Source organism: Triticum aestivum, chromosome 2B, assembly GCF_018294505.1.
Source record: "Triticum aestivum cultivar Chinese Spring chromosome 2B, IWGSC CS RefSeq v2.1, whole genome shotgun sequence".
In the NCBI taxonomy this organism is placed as follows: domain Eukaryota; kingdom Viridiplantae; phylum Streptophyta; class Magnoliopsida; order Poales; family Poaceae; genus Triticum; species Triticum aestivum.
The window spans coordinates 746,287,131-746,306,637 of NC_057798.1; the positions used below are offsets into that span (position 1 = coordinate 746,287,131).

The following is a 19,507-nucleotide window of genomic DNA, read 5'->3' on the forward strand; positions in this document are numbered from 1 at the left end:
TGCTCAGGCTGGGCTCTAGGCGGCCGCACTCCTCGCCATGCCGCCCAGGTTTCACTTTAGCAAGTTTTCACGTGTGTGTGTGTAAGAAGAGGACGGACGCGAGCTGTCGTGTAGTAGTTTTTTTTAGGACAAAAAAGCTGCCGTGTAGTAGTACTACTAGCAGCAGCACGAAAGTGCTCCTGGCAGGTCACAGCAATGGAGATAGTAATTTACCAAAGACGATGCACAAGATCACACCATGCAGTGCCCAGCAGCGCACGACAGGTCCACCGTTGGATACCAGCGTTGGCTGGATGTCGTGTATGCAGTGTCGTCCACAGAGCAGTTTCGTTTACCAAACCAACTTTTGTTGATGCTGTTTAGCATTGCCCAAAAGCCTGCAACTAAGCCTGTATGTGCGCTAGACTAATACTCCGTATCAACCAAAACAAACAAATAAACAAACAAGGTCGTGACAAACAAACAGGCCCAGAGGAACGAAGCTGGAAATGGGAGGCAGGAAGCAAACGTACTTGTAAACGGTAGAGACCACAATGTAGGATGATCTCATGTTACATCTACTCCCTCAGTTCCATAATATAAGAAACGTTTTTGACATTAGCGTAATGTAAAAAACGTTTTTATATTATGAACGGAGGGAGTATATAAGATATAGGCACACCCAAGAAAAGAAAGAAAATGAGGAAGATGAAAAATAACATGATATCTAACTGCCTGACCCGTTTGATGGGAAGGTTGAGAAATAGATAGATCCCCAATCTTGTGAATAAGTTTGTCAGTGCCGCACCCGCAGTACATTGTAGATGTTGTTTGCTGCGGTCATGGTGAGGAAGAAGACGCTGCCGGCAAGGGAGAGGGGCGCCCATGGGCTCCTGAAGTAGGTCCGAGCGATGTGCGCCCGCCAAATGCGCCACTTCTCCTGGCAGTATTTCTCAAGCTGCTGGTGCAGGATGACCAGCCTGCCGCCTTCCTCGGGCGGGTACACATGCAGGTCAGCCGACATCCTGGCGAACAGCTCCGCCACCTTGTGGCCGTCGTCCAGCGCGTTCCTGATGATCCCCTTGGAGCTCAGAAAAGCGACGTCCTCGGCGGTCTTGACGACCTTGGACATGAAGAAGAGGTAGGCGGTGAGGCGGAAGGGCGAGCTGAGCCCGACGTGCAGTCGCTTGAACGCGACCAGGTTCACGAAGATGGGCTCCGTCAGCTCGTTGACGGTGAGCGTCGGCAGGCTGAGCACGTGGCCAGCGAGGCGGATGTCGCTGATCTTCTTGGAGGACAGCTTCCTCAGGTGGATGCCGGCGTCCCGCAGGTCCATTGCCGAGATGTCGCTCCTCTGCTCTGCCTCCGCGGGCACCTGGTCCAGCTGGTGCTGATGAGAAGGCACGTCGCCTGGGTTTGTCGCCGGGACTAGTGTGCTCCTCTGCTCGGCGACGCGGCTCCACCGGAAAAGCTGGAGAGGGTGGAGCCCCTCGGGGACGACATCGTCCATCAGCTGGGTGCTCGGCGACAAGAACTTGAGCACTTGCCTCTTGATCCCACTCTTGATTAGATTTATTTATTCGTGCAGCAAAAACTTGGCTGTCAGATCATCAATAGATGCATGCATGCATGCATGATATATAAGTACGTACGTACGCAGACCGGTAGACGTAGTCCACATGCATACCGGATCTGGTCGCCCGCTCTCGACGGTGATAAGCTTGAGCAGCACAAGCAGCGGCAGCTGGTTCTCGATGAGGAGCATGTCGCGGCGGACGTAGGGTATGGTGTTGACGGCGCCGTGCCAGCCGAAGACGGGGTCGTCCACGTGGTAGTCGTTCTCCGCCGTCGCGGTGGCCGCCCTCACCACCTCCAGCATGAAGCAGCCGTCCAGGACCATGAGCCGCACCAAGCGCCGCCTGTCGCGCCACTCGGCTGGGAGGCCCTGGTACATGCCCTCCAGCTGCTCCGCCGCGCCCTCCATGGCCGCCACGAACTCGCTGAGGGGCTTGCAGGCGCGCCGGAGGAAGTGCAGGAGGGCCCTGTGCTTGTGCTCCTCCATGGGCCGGAGGGAGGCGAGGCCATGGTGGAAGGGGCCGAAGGACACCAGCTGCGGCGTGTAGGCGGTGATGTTTAGCTTCCTGTTGCGCTCCGGGACAAGGTAGATGCACGACGTCGTCCTCCACTGCTGCCGCTGCTGCATCGTCATCGTGGGCGTGCCGCCTCCTCCTCTCAGCGCCTTCTCCACGTCCAGCACCCACGTCCACGTGCGTTCCTTGTCATCGCCATTCACGGCCACGTCTGCAGCATCCTCTCCATCGTCAGCCATTTACATATATAAAAACACAAGAGCTACATGTCACTCGCCTGATTTTCAAATTTTGGGTCAATCGATTTTGGTTGAAGGAAGAAGCAGGCGCACGGGAGGAAGAAACTCGCCCGAGGGGAGGAAGAAGCTTGCTAGGCAGGCTACCCCAGTATCTATATTAGGGTTTAGGGTGGGGGCGGTGGTGGGGCTTCGCCGGAGAAAAAGCTTGGGGGGGAGGGGGGGGGGGGGGAGCTAGAGGGATGGCCGGGGTGGCGGAAGACCGGCGGTGGGGGTGGTTTAGGGGAGGAAGGGGGGCAAGGCGGTCGCGGGAGCGCCGCCGGCCGCGGTAGGCGGGGGCCGGCGGTTAGGGCTGAGCTGGATCGGCGGGTGAGCGAGAGGAAGAAGAGACGGGAGGTTGAAGACGAACAACGTACATTAGATTTTGATTTAACGGTTCAGAGTGGAGAAGGAGAATCGACTGACTCTTTCTGAAATTTCAGTCGACTGCTGCCTAGCCGTTCCCATATAAAAATATGTTATATTGCACCAACATATAATGCATCATGTAGTGTTTCGTATAAAAAGAATTTGCATACATACATAACGGCGGCGAGCGGTCGTTGCTCTTCGGTGGCGTGTGGTAGATGCACGATGTGCTCCATTATATTGCTGCTGCTGGCTTCACCTCCGACCGATCACTTGGATCGCTCTCATACTCAGATGCAAGCATTCTGCTACTACTTATAGATGGATCGACAAAAGGCAGGCACTGGGAGTAGCTAGCAAGGTCACCAACAAGTGAGCAACAATTTAATAAGCTGCATGACGGAGCAAGTAAGGTCCTCAACAAGTCAGGAATAATTCAAACGACGGAGCAAGGAATAATTCAAAGTGCCAAGTGCATGCCAACACAAGCAAAGAACAGATGCAGTGACGTGAGTGCGTAGATCAAGAGTTGATGGAACTACGTACAGCAATAAGAGTTAACCAACCAAAAGATGTCACGTTGTGCGCGTAACATGTTCGGCAATTGGTTGCGGGGTATTGATAAACAATTTTCTGCACATATTCTTGTTGGGGCGGCTGCTTTATACTGGGCATTGTCGCTTACCAGAAATGATGTGGTTTTTAATAATAAACTAGGTAGGAAGTGCGGCTTGCCGCAACCGGCAGCGGCGCGCTGCCGGGTACAGTTATATCCAATCCAATAATACATTCATAAGAGCATTGCAAATACAAAAAATAGCAATGAATACTTATTGTTCAAGCATGCAAACAAAGTATTTATTGTTGCGAAAGGAAATTAATGTGATTGCCGAAAACTAATCAGTCCAACGCAGCAAATTTACAGAGCATTTCATCCAAGCAATGCCAAAGGCAAGGCAACCAGATATACCAAAAGGAAGGGAGCATTTTTCTTCCAAAAGTAAGCCAAGACGATGGATCATCACTAAGTAAATACAGTAGTTGAGTAATTATATAGGCAAAGGGAGCCAATAGGCGGTGCGAGATAAAGAACCTAAGTAGTTATGGTAAAGCCTAATACTTGATAGCTTCGTTCGGTTGTCTTGTTGTGCGACTCCTTACGTGCCATGGTACATGAATCTCTGTCTATTGTACTGTTTGACTAATGAATTCACATGAAGTATTTGCATAATAGTATGATTATGACTTCGTAACTGCCTTCCCAAAGCGGGTAGACACTGGAGCGACAATCTTCCCTTTTTAGGCTTGACCTGATCCTTAGCGCATATCCTCGATTGATTGCTCAAGGTAACTTGCTAGGTCTCTCCATGTGATGGAGCTGAGAAATACTGGAAACAGGTAGCATATGATGGTTAAGACCATTGCTCTCACCATTCCTTGCCCGAGAGCGGTGGTAGTATTGGTCATCTCACATATGTAGTACATGATGGCAGGCTTCGTCGTACCAACAGATTGTCTGAGTCAACCATGCTCACATGGAGACCTTTTTAGCTTCTTTGTATAGAAGCACCTGCGTCCAAGGGCTGTACCATACTGGACATGCGGTCCTGCATATCGAGTATAATAGTTTAATATTCGAGAAGTATGAAATATTTAACCACAGAGAAGCGACAAACATGTTTTTCACGGTAAGAGATGAATTCAAGGATAAATCACTACACCGTATAAACTACAGTACTATATTGTTCTCTTAGTTCCACCAACTTAAATTGCTAACCATGTAGTCCAGAGAAAATTTGAACTATTATATTTCAGATCATATGATGTGTTTTCGTTTACTTTGTACGCACAGATTTGTTACCTCCTTGACCTACAATTTCATATCGTAAATAGTTTATCCAAGCGGGGTCAGTGTTACCTCTTGTCTTGGTCCTCTCACAAAGGTATGGTTTACTGCACATGGTTTCAATCCTTGGCTTTCCGACACAGTGGCGTTTACGATGGTGTCTACCTGAAAAACTGAACCAACCAGTGTGTCGAACACAACATCAATAGAATTCATAGATAATGGCACTTGCTACTCAATGCATACATACATACCTTCATCGTTACCGAGGTAGATCGGGTCATCCACTCTGCCCCTTCCATGATGTGCCTAGTACTTGAGCCCTATTAAGAGTGAATTTTAAACGCAAGAGGATTGTTATTAGCATGGGCCTAGAAAGATTAGTCTTTAACAACAAGCAATCAGATTATGGTTATATTCAAATCTCATATGCAACAATGCATTGACAACCAAAACTGGAGTTAATAGAGGGTACATCAGAACTGAATCTATAAATGTTCACCAAATCTGAATTTATCCATGCAATCGGTACATTTTTTGTAACCACGTGTTTATCAGTTAGCAGGAAAACAGTATAGGCAAAGCGATTTTCTCCTATATCAAGCTCATCAACATATAGTGAATTGTATTAAACTTGAATCTATTTACTGGTTCTACAGTTCAAAAACCTCTTTTCATGGTCAATTAGACAGAGAATTAGCAAGGGATAGGAAGAGAAAGAGAGATGCATAGAAAGATGGGGAGTGGGAGGGAGAGGAGATAATATAACTGCAAGAAACAATCACAGCCATATCGAAATGTATGGTAGCCGCAACCGCGGGTGACATCGTCCTACCATACTTCCCTCCCATGACCCTTTCTTATTTTAGAAACAAAGGGGAAAAGAGAGAAGGGAAAAGCGTGGGAGCCAGCAGGGAATCCACAGGGAAATAGCCTAATCAGCTTACCCGCCGACGCCAAAGAAGAAATGAAGAAATAAAAACCATTAGCTATTGACTGATCTCGTATAACGATGAGATTGCAAACGGTGATAATAGATTTTTGAATTAATCTATAATAGATGAAGAATATATAACTACTACATTTCCTAACAATATGTGGAGATCCTGTATTCATGTAAATAGTTTGAATTATTATACCTATGAGATGAGAAAATTAAAAACATCTTTATATCATTGTAAAAGGAAGATGCACATGTACATAGTCAAAAGTTAGGATGCCAATCATAAGAAACCTGGTAAAAGTCAATCAATAAGCAATAAAACTTTGGTGGAAGTCGTTTGGACAGTCACTTGGACGGCTGAAATAGCAAGTGCCCTGGGGAGACTCCATTTAATCCACGGTTCTAACAATGGTATATGCTAAAAATAGACATGCAAGGATTCAACACTACAACGAGATCAGGCTATAAACAATCAGTATTTAAGGCTCCTTCTCTAGTCAAGCCTAACTCAAGTAAAAATCATGTCATTATTTAGTGTTCTAGGATGATGGGAGACTTACTCAGCCACTCTTCTTCAGTACATAAATCTCATTTATCCTGTTGCCTTTTATGCTCATATATGTTGCCTCTTAGGCGCCCCATCTTGTTCTCACTCTATTGGTAGTTTTAATAATCATGCAAGAACTGCCATCTCTGCATGTCAAGAATCAAGTCAGAGTCATTGCAACTCAGGTCCAAGAAATGGATAGCGAAAGTGAAGATTCTACTATCTTGTAAGAGTAGCTTCAGTTTCTGATTCCTGGGTACATATGCCTTTGTTATTGTACTAAAGGTCCAATGTCCAACAACAACTAACCTTTTTTTTCAGAATCCTTTGATACACACTATAAGTTGCCGACCAAAATCTTTGAGCATGCACATCTGGCATAAACAATTATACCTTGTTCTAATCGACCTGCATGATGACACCGGTAAAATCTAAGATCACATATGACAATAACGATGGCGTGCGGACTATCACCAATAGGATACCTTCTAAAACATCACATTAGATTACTAAATGCAAGTATAAAATGCAACACGCACTGGACCAATAGGTTGCTAGCTCAATATGTCAGTATTTAGTGCTGGAGGTAACTGATTGGATTTAATTGTTTGTCCATCAACCACCTTTAACCAGGAAATAAGTCAGAAGAAGGCAAGCAAATTTACTTTGACGAAAACCTCAAAGAAACAGTATCCTGCAGAATCCAAAATAAAGACGATCCCTATAAGAAATATAGGAAAGATCAGCTATACCATCGACAAAGAAGACTACAGAAGATGATCTTTGATGCAAACCACAAAGAAACAATATGTGCATGCTAAATGTTTAGATATAAGTAACATTGTCTGATAGTAAAATCAAAAAGCTACTGTTTGATCCGGACAAATAAAAGCATGTGCATGCCAAAAGCTAAATGCCTAAATTAAACCAAAACAAAAGGTTTCAGAGGACAAAGCTTAATCAAGTGTGTCAAAGGATACCACAGAACAAATGTTCACCAGCCAAGAACCATCATCATGTCACATTTGATTTAGAATAAAAAAAATATGCCAATGCAGACACATAGCAGGCAGGCAAGTATCGGGATCGGCAACGAGAAGACGCACGTAGAGTCCTGGCTGAAGTTAGGGAACCGTGCCTCGCTGATCTTGGTGCTGGCGTACGCCATGCATGAGCAATTTTGCCTGATTAAATGAGATCCACAAGAATCATTCAGAATAACAAAATTTCCAAAGGAAGGCAAAAGTTTTTCCACATATCTTTGACTATTGAACAAGAAGAATAGGCAGCAGTGTATATATGAACTTAAGCAACAAACATTATATAATAGAAATTGTTTGCATCAAGTAGACCATGCCAAAAGATAAGTTGTATTCTAGAACTAAAATTCTTTGCATCCAGTTGATTATTTGTGATGCTTTTTTGTTAGTGAGCTGTAACCTAAAAGTATATGACCAAATGACAAAGTAGAGTAGAGCTAGCAAACACCTAAAAAGTCAGAAACTCTCCGGTCACAACATTCATGGCTGGCTTATCTTGCTACCAATTGAATTCACATGTCCAAATAGCACAGCATGATGTATGGTTGTCCAGGGCGGCCTGGGTTGACTAATCTAGTCATCCTTTCTTTTCGAAGCTAGGAATATGTATGAAGTTTAGTTAGTACCTTCCTTTGACGCAGTGTCGAGGTCATCGCAGGGCTCCTCCCCGTCGTAGCCACTCAACCCCATGTCCCAGAACTCGTTGTACCGGATACCGACTGCTGTAGGAGTCACCCAACACAAAGTCTGGTCAGGAATCATCAAGTATATGTATCACTTTCATGAAGCTGGAAATTTTAAATTTAATTATATAGAAAAGGCATATATGGAGCATAGGACCCCGATGGCCAGCGACTGAGCAACACGAAAGGGAGCACCATGGAAAAAAGACACGGGCATTTACATGAATACAATAGAGAAGATACATAGGCAACCATTGTCATTTCCCAAACCTATCACTTCCTCATCTGATTATAATGGTAAAATCATATAATTATATTTATCTACATCAGTAATATAACACGAAGAAAATAAATAAGCAACCATAATCATTTTTCCAAACCATTATCGCTCTTATAATTTTGTAGACAAGGGCAAAGTTCAGTTCAGGAACAGAAATAGAAAAGATAATAAGAAAGAAATACTGAAAATATAGGAATATAATTGTTTGTGAAATCATGAGTCCTGCACATGCAGAGATATCTCTTTGAGGTTGCTACTATCAAATCTTGAAGTTCACACAAGTGAAACATGTCATGGCTAAGAATTCAAAAGGAAGTAACAAAAAATCATAAGGTGAAGAAAAATTAAAGTAGCACTTGATCTATTTCTGCAGCAGCACACAATATTGGCCATGCTAGCTAGCTGCAAAATCCATGACCCACCTAATCATGTGTACGCAAGTGACAATTAATAGCAAGCCAAAGAAATGAAAATTTATTTATTTACCTGCAACACATAATCGAACAAACACATTTCCATTTCAGTAGTCTCCTAGCCAAAAGCAACACGGGCTGAATGAAAGAAGGCAAAACAACACTGGAGCGGGACCAAATGATGCATCACATAACAACGAAGTTGCAGGTTCCGGCAAGAGAGCACTCCAAACTTACCGTTTCATCAGATTATGTTGACAACAAGTCACAACGTAGATGTGATTTTGACAGCATTAATCAGAATGAATGATGGACCATGGATTCTGGAAATCACACCAAACAAACATCCATTGCCAAGAGAGAGGTAACACAACATTTTTTCCAAAGTATTTCCAGTCCTAGTGGAACAATACCAGTCTAAAATATCACAGGCAATGGTTAACAGCATGCGTATAGACCTTACATTTTTGTGCATCTTCCAAAAGTATATTCATTTACTGAGCTAGCAACATTTTCTGAATCTTGATAAGGAATCATGCATAAGTAAAAAGTGAAGCTAGGAAAACTTACAAAAGGATCAACAACAACCTTCCCCTCCGCCATGAATGTCTTAACCATCGTCTCCAAGTTTCTTCTTAAGCAAATAGTCACAGATGTGTACATCAAACCTGCACCACAAGAAACAGGATCAACCCAAAATCAAATATGCTACCGTCTTTAGATACCTAATTAGCATGGCTGGGAAGGAGAGGCGACAAGGGCGAGAAGGAGAGGCGACATGGATGAGAGGAAGATGCGTCGTGGGTGAAAAATCAGATCTTGGGCAACGACAACGAGATGCGGGCGAGGAGAGATGCGGTTGAGGGAGGGGAACGGAGATGCAAAGGTGAGCTGTGGTGCGGGTGACGTGACAGAGGCAAGCGGTGGTGCGGGCAACCCAATGGAGGCGAGCGGCAGTGCGGGCAGCAGAGGCGAGAGAGTGGGAGTGCGGCAGTGTGGGCGGCCTTGCGCGGGCGTCGAGAGAGGAGGCTGGTCACTAGAGGTGCGGTCGACGGTTCCCACGCTCATCCTGTTGATCGTGATGGCGACAGTGAGTAGTGGCAGCGGCGCCGAGGCTGAGGGTGAGGGAGAAGGGGTGGTTGCCGGACGGATGGCCAGCGGTTCCTGCCTCGTCGATGGCGATGCGGGTGCACGGGAGGACGGTGATGATGCCGGGGTCGCCCCTTGCTGTGTCCAGGGAAGGAGGCTGTGGCGACGCGAGGGGGAGCGGCGTGGCATGTTGGTGAAGGAAGAACGCGGGCACGGGAGCCGCCGCCGCCGTCGCCACATGAGGAGCAAGCGAGTGAGGGAGGCGGCTGCATGGGAGGGAGGGAGGCGGCTGCAGGAGCGAGCGTGGGAGGAGGCGGCTAGGTATCCGTCAAAGGAGCGGCCCCCTTTTATACCCCCACTACGCGAAATGATCGAAATGCCCTAGTTGGGGCATGGTATTTACATTCTGTTGCCATTGGAATTTTATCCGACGGCTCACAGCGATCTGGTAAATATCCGACGCCTCACGTGAGCCGAGCCCAAGATCCGACGGCCCGAATCGCATCAGGAAACAGATCCGACGGTCGAAAATGCAAGTGCCCTGAGGAGGCTTCATTTTGGTCTGGACTCTAAAAGTGGGATGTGGTTCTTCTCCTATGCAGATTACTCATGTATGTACATGATGGCTCCGTACTTGGTCTACACTAGTAGAAAACAGGGCATACGTCTGGGCCAGATAAGCCCATTAGTTCTGGTTCAGTCACGAACCGGGACCCATGGGGCCATTGGTTCCGGTTCGTGAGGCCAGGGGGCCTGCGGGGCCTCATGGGGGCATTAGTCCTGGTTCGTCTGGACCCTTTGGTCCCGGTTGGTGGGACGAACCGGGACCAATGGGCCTTGCTCCTGGCCCACCACCATTGGTACCGGTTCATGGCTTGAACTGGGACCAAAGGGTGGACTTTAGTCCCGGTTCATGCCACGAACCGGGACCAATGAGTTGCCTATATATACCCCTCGCCCGCGAGTAGAGCACTCCACTGCTCTGTTTTTCTACCCGGCCATTGGAGAGCTTTGTGGTGCTCGAGCTCACCTCCTATGCACACAAGGTGTTCGATGGAAAGCCCGAGCCACACTACTTAGATTTCTCCTCTCCAAGCTTGACCTCCAAGCTCCATTTTCCTCAATATTTGTAGCGGCCCGTCACGTCCCGTCCCCGTCTTCACCGCCGTCGATCGCCCGCGCCGATCTCGTCGCCAGCACCACCGTGGTGACCCTCTTGTTCTTATCTTCTTTCTGAAAGGAAAAAAAATCTTACTTGTATGTTTATATAGATACTTGTATAATTTTTTAATTTTTATTATTGCTTCTTATTATTTAGTGTGATGGTTTTGGTATCTGCCCCCATCGGCCCTCGTCCTGTCCATGATTCAGATGTGGTATATATTATCTTTATAACTATTTGGTTCATTTATTATTTATGACAATGATGCCGGCCAACGTGACATAGATTTTATTTATCTAAGAGGTATGTGAACCGGAAATTCCAACCAACCCTATTGTCGAGAGGTTAAATTTAGTTGAAGAAGAAAACGATTTCTTGAAGGAAAAAATAAAAAAATTGAGGAGGAGAAGATGATATTGGAGTTGCATGTTGCGGATGTCGTCGATGATCACAAGATCAAGATGGATGAAATGCTCTTGAAGATTAGAAAGATTAAAAAATAGTACATTCATACTGAGGCTTGGTATCATTATGTCGTTGGTTCAATTATTACCTTGGTTGCGATTATGATCGCATTTGTTTTTGCATTGAAATGTTTTACATAGTTTCAATATATGGTTTAATTAATTAGATTCTCTGGAGAGCTATATGTTGTTCAACAAGAACTATGTATATGCTTTGGTTTTAATGCGATGATGAACTTCTATTAATTTGGTCACTTAAATATCTATTCATGATGTTCTATAATGGTTTTTGACACACTTACCTATATATATAATGCACGCAGATGAACCGGCAATGGATGCATGGTGACAAACACACCTCCGAGTACATTAAGGGTGTGCATGGTTTTCTCGAAGTGGCTGAGGCAAACAAGGAGAATGGTTTTATGTGTTGTCCATGTCCTATCTGTGAGAATACGAAGTCTTACTCTATCCGGAAAATCCTTCACATCCACTTGCTTGAGAAGGGTTTCATGCCACACTATAATGTTTGGACCAAGCACAGAGAAATAGGGGTTATGATGGAAGACAACTAAGAAGAAGAGTACGATGACAACTATGTGGCCCCTGAATATGGTGATGCTGCAACGGGGGAAGCTGTTGAAGATCAAGAGGAACTAGACGATGTGCCCGATGATGATGTCCACCGGGTCATTGTTGATGCAAGGAGTCAGTGCGAAAGTGAAAAGGAGAAGATGAAGTTCGATCGCATGCTAGAGGATCACAAAAAAGGTTTGTATTCCAATTGAGAAGATGGCAACACAAAGCTCGGTACCGTACTGGAATTGCTGCAGTGGAAGGCAGAGAATGGTGTGTCTGACAAAGGATTTGAGAAGCTACTGAAAATATTGAAGAAGAAGCTTCCAAAGGATAATGAATTGCCCGACAGTATGTATGCAGCAAAGAAGGTTGTTTGCCCTCTAGGATTGGAGGTGCAGAAGATACATGCATGCCCTAGTGACTGCATCATGTACCGTGGTGCGTACAAGGATTTGAACGCATGCCCGGTATGCGGTGCATTGCGGTATAAGATCAAACGAGATGACCCTGGTGATGTTGACGACGAGCGCCCCCGGAAGAGGGTTCCTGCCAAGGTGATGTGGTGTGCTCCTATAATACCACGGTTGAAATGCCTGTTCAGAAACAAAGAGCATTCCAAGTTGATGCGATGGCACAGAGATGACCGTAAGAAAGACAGGAAGTTGAGAGCACCCGCTGACGGGTCGCAGTGGAGAAAAATCGAGAGGAAGTACTGGGAGGAGTTTGCAGGTGACGCAAGGAACGTATGGTTTGGTTTAAGTGCGGATGGCATTAATCCTTTCGGGGAGCAGAGCAGCAATCACAACACCTGGCCCGTGACTCTATGTATCTATAACCTTCCTCCTTGGTTGTGCATGAAGCGGAAGTTCATTATGATGCGAGTTCTTATCCAAGGCCCTAAGCAACCTGGCAACGACATTGATGTGTACCTAAGGCCATTAGTTGAAGAACTTTTACAGCTGTGAATTGGAAACAGTGTACGTGCGTGGGATGAGCACAAACAGGAGGAATTTGACCTGCATGCATTGCTGTTTGTCACCATCAATGATTGGCCTGCTCTCAGTAACCTTTCAGGACATACAAACAAGGGATACCATGCATGCATGCACTGTTTAGATGACACCGAAAGTATATACCTGGACAAAAGCAGGAAGAATGTTTACCTGTGGCATCGTTGATTCCTTCCGACCAACCATCAATGTTGAAAGAAAGGCAAACACTTCAAAGGCGAGGCAAATCACCGGAAGAAGCCCGCCATGTGTACCGGTGATCACGTACTTGCTATGGTCAATGATTTAAAAGTAATCTTCGGAACGGTTCCCGACGGACTATCTGTTCCGAAAAATGCTGAGGGACACGCACCCATGTGGAAGAAGAAATCTATATTTCGGGACCTACCCTACTGGAAAGACCTAGAGGTCCGCTCTTCTATCTACGTGATGCACGTGACGAAGAACCTTTGCGTGAACCTGCTAGGATTCTTGGGCGTGTATGGGAAGACAAAAGATACATCGGAGGCATGGGAGGACCTGCAACGTTTGCACGAAAAAGACGGCATGCCTCCAAAGCAGTATGAAGGTCCTGCCATCTACGCTCTTACCAAAGAAGAGAAGGAAATCTTCTTCGAATGCCTGCTCAGTATGAAGGTCCAGTCTGGCTACTTGTTGAATAGAAAGGGAATAATAAATATGGCAGAGAAAAAGTTCCAGAACCTAAAGTCTCATGACTGCCACGTGATTATGATGCATCTGCTTCCGGTTGCATTGAGGGGGCTTCTACCAGAAAATGTTCGATTAGCCATTGTGAAGCTATGTTCATTCCTCAATGCAATCTCTCAGAAGGTGATCGATGCAGAAATACTACCAAAGTTAAGGAGTGATGTGGCGCAATGTCTTGTCAGTTTCGAGCTGGTGTTCCCACCATCCTTCTTCAATATCATGACGCACGTCCTAGTTCATCTAGTCGATGAGAATGTCATTTTGGGCCCTGTATTTCTGCACAATATGTTCCCCTTTGAGAGGTTCATGGGAGTCCAAAAGAATTATGTCCGTAACCGTGCAAGGCCAGAAGGAAGCATCTCCATGGGACATCAAACAGAGGATGTCATTGGGTTTTGTGTTGACTACATCCCTGACCTTAAGAAGATAGGTCTCCCTCAATCGCGGTATGAGGGGAGACTGGGTGGAAAGGCACGCTAGGAGGGGATTCAATAGTATGTACGGACGGGCATTCTTGGTCTCAAGCACACTACACGGATCTACAGAATTCTACCTTGGTGACCCCGTATGTCGATGAACACAAGAATATTCTGCGCTCCAAACACCCGGACCAGTGTGAGGACTGGATTACCTGTGAACACATCAGGAGTTTCAGCAGTTGGTTCCAAACATGTCTCAGGTGTGAAAAAACTATTTCTGATGACTTGTACTCGTTGGCGAGGGAACCATCTTCGATTGTAATGACCTACAAAGGGTACGCGATAAGTGGGAATACATTTTACATGATTTCCCAAGATCAAAAGAGCACCAACCAAAACAATGGTGTCTGCTTGGATGCAGCAACCAAGAGGGGAAAGGACACATATTATGGTTACATAGTGGACATATGTGAACTTGACTATGAAATGATATTAAGGTCCCTTTGTTTAAGTGCAAATGGGTCAATATGTCAGGAGGCAGGGTATAGGTAGACCCACAGTACAGAATGACATAAGTGGATCTGAACAATCTGGGGTATATAGACGAGCCATTCGTCCTAGCCAATGATGTGGCGCAGGTTTTCTATGTGAAGGACATGTCTACCAAACCGAGAAAAAGAAAAGATAAGGAAGCAGATACATCATACGATGTGCCAAAGCGCCACATAGTTCTTTCAGGAAAAAGAGACATCGTGGGATTGGAGGGAAAGACAGACGTGTCTGAAGATTATGAGAAGTTTAATGAAATTCCTCCCTTCAAAGTCAAGGCTCACCCAAGCATCCCGTTAAACGATGAAGATTATCCATGGTTACGGCGCAATAAGCAAAGCACACAAGCGAACAAAAAGTGAAGACTTTCTATCAACAACTATTATGATGATGCCTTTGATGTAGAATATCGCTTTGTAACAAATGAGTTCTCGTCCGAAACCCTGATACTTCCAAAGAGATTGTCTGTTTTGTACACCAAGTGCATTGAGTTTTTGTTGTAACCATCTCAACTTTTAGCACATGCTATGTGGGTGAAATGATAATACCATGCTAACTTTCAACCTTTTCAGAGTTTATTTGTAGTGCTTTTCAATATAAGGGCCATTTATCTCAAATAATGAACTAATAGCAAAAAAATGAACTAAAAGCAAACAGAATGAACTAATAGTAAAAAGAATGAACTAAAAATAATCAATTAAAATATTCTGTTATGATCAACTAAAACAAAACTATAATATCCTTCAATAGCAAAAAGAATCAACTAAATAGCTTTTATAAAACTCCAATAGCAAAAGGAATCAACTCAAAAAACTTTTATAAACCTCTTGTATTATTGAAACTAAAATTATATAAAATTTAAGCAACCAAAATTATCAAATTATTTTATGTTCAAAACTTAAAAGCAAAAAAAAAAATTCATAAAGAATTTCTTTTGTTAGAAACTTTAATAGCAAAAAGAATTATCATAAAGAATTTTTGTGTTAGAAACTAAAATAACAAAATCTGTTTTTGAACATAATGATAAAACACAGTAATATTAAACCGCAGGAAAAAGAATCACTCAAAATCTATGTTTATAGTAAAGTTATTCAAAAACTAGTGATTCACACAAATTTAAAAAAAAAATCAAATTTAAACTATTTCAAATGGAAAACAAATGGCACTAACAGAAAGTTTGTATTTTTTATTAGCTAAAAGCAAAAGGAAATAAAAAATAAAGCAAAAAGTAAAAGAAAATAAATAATGCAAAAAACAGAAAAAACTGGGGAAAATTAAAAAATGCCACCTACTTGGCCAATACGTACCTGAATATGACTAGAAACCCTACAATGGGCCAAGATTCAGGCCCACACAAGGCCCAGTAGGCCCATAAAGCATAGAAGTGACAATTAGTCCCGTAAGCCTGCAATGGAGAGGAGCTCAAGAAGGGTGCGACAGTGGGGCTTGTAAACCACTACGTGCCCCTCTCAACTAGCGAGCTGGGACTAAAATTCTGGCCCTGGGCAGCACGAGGCCTTTGGTCCCGGTTGGTGGCACCAACCGGGACTAATGGCATCTGCTTCCCGCCCTTTGGGCTGCTGAAAAGAGACATTTGGTCCCGGTTGGTGGCTCCAACTGGGACTAAAGGTGGGCATTGGTCCCAGTTGGTGCCACGAACCGGGACCAAAGGTGTGCCTATATAACCAGGACTTGTAAATTTTCATTCACTTTCTCATTCTCCCGCCGCCGACGCCGCCCTCTGCCCCATTGCCCGCGCCCGTCGCCGCCGTCGCCGTCGCCCGCGCCCGTCGTCGCTATCGCCGTCGCACGTGCCCGTCATCCCCCCCCCCCGTCGCCGCCCCTGTCGCCACCCCCGCGCCGTGGCCGTCAGCTCACCGCGCCGCACCGATGCCGTCGCCGGCCCCGCATTGCCCCACCGCCACCACCCCGTGCCTCCGCTGCCTCGACGCCACCGCTGCCCACAGTAAGCCCCCATGCCCCTGCCCTGCCCCCTACCGCCGCCGCCACCGTATGCTGTTTTTTTAATGGATGTGATGCTTTTTTATATATGTTCATGTATATATGTATGATGTTTTTTTGCATATATGTTGATGTAATGTTTTTTTTCTGCATATATATATGATGTTTTTTTCATAGATGATCATGTGAATTTTTTTTGTTCATAGATGATCATATATATGATGTATGCATGGATGTGGATGGAATATGATGTTTTTTTGTTCATAGAATATGATGTTTTTTATTCATAGATTTTTTTTGTTCATGAGAGAGGCGGCCGGGGACGTCGAGGAAGTTGTACTGTTTAGGGTTAGAGTCGTCGAGGAAGAAGGAAAATAAGAAAAAAAGAATAAAAGAGGAAGAAGGAAGAAGGAGAAGAAGAAGAGAAGAACAGGAGAAAAAATAAGAAGAGGAAGTAGAAGAAAAAAAAGGAGAAGAAGAAAAAATAGAAGTTTTTTCTTCTTCTCTTTTCCTTCTTCCTCTCCTCTTTTTTTTCTTCTATTTTTTCTCCTTCTTCTCCTATTTTCTTCTTCTTCTTCTTCTTCTTCTTCTTTTTATGCGGAACGAGGGCGTCGAGGATCGCCGAGGGGTCGAGGGTCGGAAACTAGGCTAGAGGGTCGCAAGGGTCATAGAGGGATCAAGGGTCATCGAGGCCGGTCAAGGGTCAAGGGTTTGAGGGTCAAGGGTTCGAGGGTTCTAGGGTTCGAGGGTTCGAGGCTCGTCGAGGGGCCAAGGGGTCGAGGGTTCGAGGATCGCCAAGGGGTCGAGAGGTTGCCTAGTGTCAAAGTATTGAAGAAATTCATGGCTTCATCATTAGCCGGAAGTAACCGGGGCATGATGGTACGAAGTTCTCCAAAGTTATTCTGGAATGGAGTCCCGGATAGGATAATCCGCCTTTTGGTACAAATTTCAGCAAAGGCCTTCCAAAGAGTGATATTCGGAAAGCTCTTGCTATACTTTGTACCAAAAAGCGAATTAACCTATCTGGAATTCCGTTCTAGAATAACTTTGGAGAGCTTCGTTCCATCATGCGCCTGTTACTTTCGCCTAATGATGAAGACATGGTTTTGTTGAATCCTTTGACACTAGACAAACGTGACATGAGGGGGTCGAGGGTCGGGAATTAGGGTAGAGGGTCGTGGATCGCCGAGCAGTCGAGGGTCGTGAACTAGCTAGGGTCGAGGGTCGAGGATCGCCGAGGGGTCGAGAGGTTGCCTAGTGTCAAAGTATTGGAGAAATCCATGGCGTCATTATTAGCCGGAAGTAAGCGGGGCGTGATGGTACGAAAGTTCTCCAAAGTTATTCTGGAACGGAGTCCCGGATAGGATAATCCGCCTTTTGGTACAAATTTCAGCAAAGGCCTTCCAAATAGCGATATTCGGAAAGCTCTTGTTGTACTTTGTACCAAAAAGCGAATAATCCTATCTGGGATTCCGTTCCAAAATAACTGTGGAGAGCTTCATACCATCATGCGCCTGTTACTTTCGCCTAATGATGAAGACATGGTTTTGCTGAATCCTTTGACACTAGACAAACGTGACATGAGGGGGTCGAGGGTCGGGAACTAGGGTAGAGGGTCGTGGATCGCCGAGCGGTCGAGGGTCGTGAACTAACTAGGGTCGAGGGTCGAGGGTCGCCGAGGGGTCGAGGGTCGAGCGTCGAGGGTCGTCAATGGGTCGATATACCCCCTCTCTGATAACTTCGACATCAGGGGGGTCGATATACCCCGTCCCCGATAACATTTTTTTCTATGTATATGTCATCATTGTCGATATACCCCCTCTCTGATAACTTCGACATGAGGGGGGGGGGTCGATATACCCGCTCCTCGATAACATTTTTTTCTTTGTATATGTCGTCGTTGTCGATATACCCCCTCCCCGATAACTTCGATATATCCATCTCCCATGTTTTGTATATTAATTGTCATGTTGGAATATTTGCAGAAACTATGGATCATCAAAGAGACTTCGATCAAGAAGAGATATTGGGGGACATAATCCGCGACGGAGGTGATGTAGTCTTGTCGTTTCTCAACGACATCGAAGAAGGTCTGCAAGGAGAGGAAGGAGGCTGTGGTGATCAAATAATGGAGGAGGGTCATGATCGTGATGGTCGCTCCGGCGACTTTGATGACGGCTCCGGTGACCGAACGGAGTCGGGATCAGCTGTTGCAAAGTCCGGCGAGGTATATATATATATATAAGGTATATATATATATATATATATATATATATATATATATATATATATAGCCAGTGCTAACTAGCTAACTGATGCATTAATTGTTTTGGTATGTACATATATTAACTCTTCTTTCTACTTTTATATAGCCCTCCGGATCAAGCAATACTTCATTAAAGAAACGAGGCCCGAAGAAAAAGTTGCGCCCGGATGAAAGATTCACGATCACAGAAATCACGCGCGATGGCCAACCAATTAAACCCCTCCGGACCAAGGAAGCATTTTCTACCCAGTGCGGGGTTCTTGTTAGGGACATTATCCCGATCAGCATCGAGCTATGGAATGAGCCTAAGAAGGAAGAGCTTCTTCAAGTTTCTTTTGTCGAATATAGACAAAAAGAAGATCTTTGGAAAGTGCTGAAGGTAAATTTCACCCTACCAGAAGAGGATTCGTAGAATCCAGTTATAGAACCATTGATCAAGTCCCCTGCTCTCAAGAAGATGGCAGATCTATTCAGAAGGTGGAAGAATGAGTTGAAAACAACATATGTCGACCAAGACAAGACTCCAGAATTCACCGGCCGATTTGAGAAGATAAGAGATCACTGGCCCGCATTTGTAGCCAACAAGACATCGAAGAGGAGTAAGATGTCAGTGACTAACAGGATAAATGCTGCAAAGAAGGAGCATGACCATCGCTTGGGGTCAGGTGGCTACCTCAAAGCCCGGCCGTTGTGGGACAAGGCTGAGCAGGACCTGATTAATAAAGGGGTCAAACCAGAGACATTGCACTGGCCAGACCATTGTAGGACTTGGTTCTTCGGGGCTGGTGGAACATTAGACCCTGAAACAGGGGAGTGCTGCTGGACGGACGAGCA

The 19,507-nt window shown here is 45.2% G+C and overlaps 1 protein-coding gene across 1 annotated transcript; it reads right to left on the reverse strand.

Moving 5' to 3' along the window:
- Positions 1–609: 609 nt before the first annotated feature.
- On the reverse strand, positions 610–2,988 carry LOC123042421 (UPF0481 protein At3g47200-like). Its single transcript, XM_044464875.1, has 3 exons — positions 2,888–2,988; positions 1,667–2,280; positions 610–1,540 (listed from the first exon to the last, which is right to left on the reverse strand). The coding sequence occupies exons 2-3, from the start codon at positions 2,186–2,188 to the stop codon at positions 776–778; spliced, it is 1,287 nt and encodes a 428-aa protein (XP_044320810.1). The 5' UTR covers positions 2,189–2,280; positions 2,888–2,988; the 3' UTR covers positions 610–775.
- Between the last annotated feature and the right edge of the window lie 16,519 nt (positions 2,989–19,507).